The 6268-nt window shown below is 35.2% G+C and overlaps 1 protein-coding gene across 1 annotated transcript; it reads left to right on the top strand.

Annotated features, from left to right (window-relative positions):
• The first annotated feature begins 221 nt into the window (after positions 1–221).
• LOC136256388 (protogenin B-like) lies at positions 222–4774 on the top strand. The gene is made up of 7 exons (XM_066049373.1): positions 222–381; positions 594–1178; positions 2312–2620; positions 2771–3070; positions 3664–3782; positions 4126–4330; positions 4392–4774. Exons 1-7 carry the CDS (start codon positions 243–245, stop codon positions 4772–4774), a joined length of 2040 nt encoding a protein of 679 aa, XP_065905445.1. The 5' UTR covers positions 222–242.
• Positions 4775–6268: the final 1494 nt, after the last annotated feature.

The following is a 6268-nucleotide window of genomic DNA, read 5'->3' as shown; positions in this document are numbered from 1 at the left end:
GCATGTGTATGGCTACCAACTTGTATCACTACCTACTACAGATGCCCAACAAAATCCTCTACATTACTTACCTGAATTACACAACCAGCTAACACCCTGCTCTATACAACCACTATGACCAATTATCCTTTATTTGGTGGATGTTTAGACCCTTTACATTACTATATTAGGAAGTGGGAGAGGATATAACAATTATCTGCTTTTTACTTGTGGGTAAAACTTACAGCCTCAACTATAGCTACATGTACAGCATACTACATTATAATATCTATAAATGCAGTGGTGGTACCGATGAGAACACAAGTAAAGCCACGATGAGTAACTACTTTCTGTTTACTCTGCTAACACTGATCAGTGGATCACAGCTTGATATCAGTAATGGTAAGTACATGAAGTAATGGGTATTAACTACAGCAGGAAAATCATTTTAAGTAGAGTATAACTACAAGTGTAGTTTTATATTTGTGCTGTTATAAATACACGTGGATGGACACTTATATACATATAAGGTATATGTGTTCTTGTATGTACTTCTCTGGCTTTTAGCTACGCATACAGTTACTGTTTGTACAATAATTTTGCTCTCTGTATAGTAGCACCAGATTCCTATTGGGTCTATCAGTCTAACCAATATAACAGTAGTCTGCCATATCTGCAAGATAGTAGATGCAGTGCAACAAGAGATGATAAGATCGACAGCAATAATGATAGCAGTCAAAGAAGTGGTGGAAATTCAATGCTGTTGAATTGTTCACAACCATCAGCTCTGTTTGATGGAAGTATTGGTAGATACATTCCTAATTTACCAGAAACTAGTGACTTACTAAAACACTACACATGGCAGCAATCAATCACTCCTAAACCATTTGTTGCAATGAAATTTATACAGCCACTAGTAGAGCTTACTAGCATTACATTGTATTTATATAAAGAAGAAAGACTAAACATACACCTTCCTGTTATTAGTGTGTGTACATCTACTTCACAAAATTTCTCACAATGTGATGATGTTGAGATATCACCAAGGCATCAGTTTAATGATGGTGTGGTAGCTTGGCCATTGACACTCCTCACACCTGCAAGATCAGTATCATTCTTAAATATTTCCTTTCAGTATGAACTTGAGACTGTTCACCAGTGGATATTCCTTAGTGAAGTGAGAGTGCGACAGAGACAAGGTACATGTACACACATACCTATATACTGAAACAATACACATCTGTATGCCAGACTGTATGACATAAAAATTAAAAGTTTGGATGACAGACAACAATTATAGTAGAGCACCTATAGCTAAGCAACAAATTTTGATGAAATTGTTCACTTTGTGATATATAAAAGCACCAAATTTTCTGTGGAAATTGAATAGGGTATACTAAATCATTTGAGATACGGTGCCATGTCAAAATCATTGCCTTAGGGCATGTTTTTGAAACTTTAAAATTAAGTTATAAACCCATTTATAACTGGTCAGGAAACCATACAAATGGATTTGAAATTTTCATTTTTGCTTAAATAACATGAATGTAACTCAAATTTACAGGTGTAATCAGAAAATCTTTCAAAATGTGGTAAAATAACCTGTTTTTAAATACTTCTAATGGAGCAATTATTTCAGTGTTAAAAGTACAGACATGATCCAATAGAAATAATATATTGTACATCTATGGCTTCACACACCATGACCCCTCCGTGCTTCTTAACATGGCAAGCTAATGACCTGGATGGGAACCTCCCTTGATCAGCTTTTGGATATGACCATCTCTTGCTTGGCTATTCAGATGTGAAGTTTCAGTATTTTACTAGTGAGACAGCTCAGAACACTTTAATGGCTTCCCCAATACATTTTCTATTGATTTTACTTTTCAGGTTGTTTGAGCATGATATGATTGGTAATTTTAATGGCATCGTATCTAATATGAAATAGTATGAATTAAGCAAATTTTGCACCAAGTTTGGTACTTTTATCAAAAAGTGAATGATTTCTTCGCTTAGCCGCTCTACTAACTAATGTCTTTTTGGTATGATCAAAGATCAAATTGGATGTACACTATTGTTAGGCCTGCATCAAATACCCCAGCATAATAAAAAGCATAATAGGCTGGAGTGCTATGCCAGCATAATGCTGGAATATTAGGTGGATATTTCAAACTATGGAGTATGGCGCCAGCACAGCAGCTGAAGGCTTTGCCTTTTGCTTTGCTTTGTGTGTTGTGTGTGTTCTATACATGTACATAGACATAAGGTATTTACATAATCAAGTACATGTATTGGTACATGCATGCATGCATGCAATGCTCTACACACATAGCTCCACAGATTACTATCACTCCTACTGGGTATGGCATAGCAGGTAGACCGCTAGTACTCAGATGTAGCTTTCCACCAACAAATCAAACCGTCAACATAACATGGATCTTCACCAATACCAACAGTGAGGAAAATACTGTGACACTAACTGAATACACTACTCTAACACCCAGTAATGGATATGGAGAATTCACCATTCCTAACTTTCAGTCTCAGCATTCTGGTAATTACAGATGTTTGATCCTTGTGTTAAATGGTGATATTGTGCTGAAAGAGATTAGCAGCATTGAGAGGACTGTCAAAATAGCAGGTGATATAATTATGAATGTAACTATGTATTTTAATACAACTTAACTTAAAAACTATAGCCAGCATTTGTAAACAGCAAATGATCTAAGATGTCATCGCACATGCTGCATTTGCTGCAATGTGAAAAACTGCTTTTATTTACTTACTGTAGTTCCTCCCACCCTATCACACCCTCCACAAAATGTGACTACCTACACAAACTCGCTGGCATTCTTTCAGTGTGGTATCAATAATGAGACCTTCCCATCTGCCAATGTTGAATGGTTTAAAGGATCAGAAGTACTGAACATTGATGGTGATAACCTCTTTGTTTCACCCAACAATAATACTTTGATAATACATTCCAGCACTAGTGCAGATGAAGGGGAATATCACTGTCAAGCACTGAATGATGTTGGGTCAGTCACAAGTGATGATGTAATCCTGACAGTGATAGACCAATCTTCTGGTGGTATGTATGTATGTATGTATGTATGTACGTACGTATGTACGTACATACGTACGTACGTACGTACGTATGTATGTATGTATGTATGTATGTGTGTATGTATGTATGTATGTATGTATGTATGTATGTATGTAAGTATGTATGTATGTATGTATGTATGTATGTGTGTATGTATGTATGTATGTATGTATGTATGTATGTATGTATGTATGTAAGTATGTACGTATATGTATGTATGTATGTATATGTTTCTGTGTGTGTATGCATGTATGTATGTATGTATGTATGTATGTATGTATGTATGTATGTATGTATGTATGTATGTATGTATGTATGTATGTATGTATGTATGTATGTATGTATGTATGTATGCATGTGTGTGTGTGTGTGTGTGTGTGTGTGTGTATGCATGTATGTATATATGTATGTATGTACGTATGTATGTACCTGTAGGTATATATACCATGCATTGTTTTTGGCCTTATTAGTTGTGTTAATTGCATACGCTGTATAGCTACATTGGAAATAAAATAATGCAGTTTAAAACATTAACAGAATTGCATGCTGACATTGTTAACTTTGTTGTGTTCATTCAGATGATCCTCCAGGTGTTGTAACAAATATATCAGTTCAGCCAGTTAGCCAGACACAGGTCAGGGTGAAATGGTACCCACCAAAACTTTTAATTTTTTATCCTCACTCACTACAGTACAGGGTAAGTATATAAATTTCATGCTTGTTGTTGTAATGCTTCTACAGCTGCTCCAATTCTATTTTTGTATATACGTAATTACAATAATAGAATCATCACTAATAAAAAAAATATAGATATCACGATCAGTTGAGTCATACGTATAACAGTAAATATTGTGGAAGAATAATAATGACAAATCCACACTTCATCAGCTTTTATTCTATGATTCAAAATGTATAGCTACTTTGAATTTGTACTTATTTGTTGAATTCATGGTAGTGGTTTTATTAAATTAATTGGATGTTGCTGATTTAGAGGCTGTTCAAATTCATAAAACTTTATACACTTAGTTTCGTTGTTGCAGATTTATTGGGATGATGGTGAAGATGGTACATCACTTAGTGTAGAACATGCAAGACAGTTTTCAGAGTTGCTACCTTCATCACAAACTGACTACCTTGTCAAAGATCTCAACCCAGCATACAAACTTTCAATCATTATTGTTGCTTATTTTTACACTGAGAAGGGTAAAGCAAGTCAATCAGTAAGAGGCCGCACTTATGGCAATGGTAAGCGTACAAAAGGATATTCTATTAATTATGAATTAACATCTATTATTTTATCATGCAGTCCCAGCAGATCTACCTGGCTCTGTTTCAGTCACACTTTCTAATAACAACAGAACAATTGAAGTGAGATGGAATACGATAGTTCCCAATCGTGGTCAAGGTGAAGGAGATGCGTATCGATATGATATTAGATATTATAAATGTGGAGAACAAGATAATGCAATAATCATTGATGGAGATCATCCCCCAGCGATGTTTGACCAACAGATGAAGACCATTCCTAATGTAGACCCTGATATTGAGTATAGTGTACAAGTCAGAGTGATTGTGTTGATACAGAGTGAACCTGATGTGAGGTTTGGAGTTGGCAGATGGTCTGGAGATGTTTGCAAGGACTCCACTGGTAATAATTATTTATTGTATACATTTAATAGCATCTATTAGTGTTGTTTTGTGTGCTAAATGAGACATGTATCTACGTATTCAAAATTTGCATGCTCAATTACCATAGTGATTAGGCTCTCTTTTCATTAATTTTGTAAACATGCTGTAATCAGTCACAAAAGCACTGTGGCAGAAAGATTTTGTTATGATCTTTTACTTTTTACATGCAGCACCTATGGAAGATAATGACACAGCTGCAGGATATCTCACTTTTATTTTGGGCAGTCTGGCAGCTTTGTTTGTTATCGGATTCACTGTTACTGTAATGTGTATCATTGTGTTGCTACGATGGAGGAAGAGAAGGTGACATGATACATCACACACAATGACCATCACATCCTGTAGATTATGCAGATGTAGCAGATGTACATGTAATCATATGTATGTACATGTGTGCTGTCTAAACAAAATTATTTCATTATTGTAACATACAGTAAATTAAGTAACTTCCTAAGATATTTTGCAGTATAACAAATGCAGTTCATGTGTAGCCATATTTGGTTACAGGTTGACACTAAAATGCAATAACATCAGAACCAACAGTGAAAACATGAATACATCAGTCACACTATCAGTTTCAATTTCCGCCAATGTGGACATCAACCATTCAAATGGGGTACAAGATGTAGAGATGACTGTTAACCCATCTTATGGTGCTATTGAACAATTGATATAACAAAAAATCCTTGGTATATTAATTCTGAATAATAAATGCATTTTTTCCCGTGCGAGTGATGTAGCTAGAAATGTACAGTAGATGAATACTTCAACACAAAATATTGCATCGTATAAAAATAGTCTGATTTAATTTGTACAAGAAATGAGGTACATATATAAAAAACTGTAATGTAAATAAAATCCTACCTCATAAACAAGAGTTCATAATATTTGTATGGGGGAGAGTGTCTACCTGCCAGTATGGCCTGTACATACACACTGCTGCAAGTTCACTTTTGATCATACGTACACCACTGGCCTGATTCTACTGATAACAAAAAACTGTTGATAAATTCATTTCGGTAAAGTGCATTACGAAGTATGAAGCATTGGCTACTACATACTAGAACAGCAGCTCGTGAAACACTTGTTGAAGGGGTGTAATTTGATTAGCAAACATATATGTGAAAAATCGGTAGGTTGAAATCTCTACTTTTATCCGCTTCGTTACGATTTCCTCAAAGTTTGATGCTAAGGCCACACAAACTTATTAGTTTCTCATCTTCCTGTACTCAAAATAGCAATGCGGGAGGGCGGATTTTTATATTTTTTACTAACTAGATAGCTGAATTAGCTAATTAAAATGAATAAAAATTTGATTTTCTTAGACTGCTCTAGCAAGGTAGCTACCAACTATAAAAGGTGCTAATTGGCCTCCCTTAGCCACCAGTGGTACAAGAAATCCTTGATGTGGTAAGAAAAACGGCGATGCGGGCGGGGATGAGAAACTAATTAATAAGTTTATGTGGCCTAACTATACTCTACTATAATGGGAGA

This window comes from Dysidea avara, chromosome 1 (assembly GCF_963678975.1).
Source record: "Dysidea avara chromosome 1, odDysAvar1.4, whole genome shotgun sequence".
Classification (NCBI taxonomy): Eukaryota; Metazoa; Porifera; class Demospongiae; order Dictyoceratida; family Dysideidae; genus Dysidea; species Dysidea avara.
This window is presented reverse-complemented; position numbering and strand designations above follow the sequence as displayed.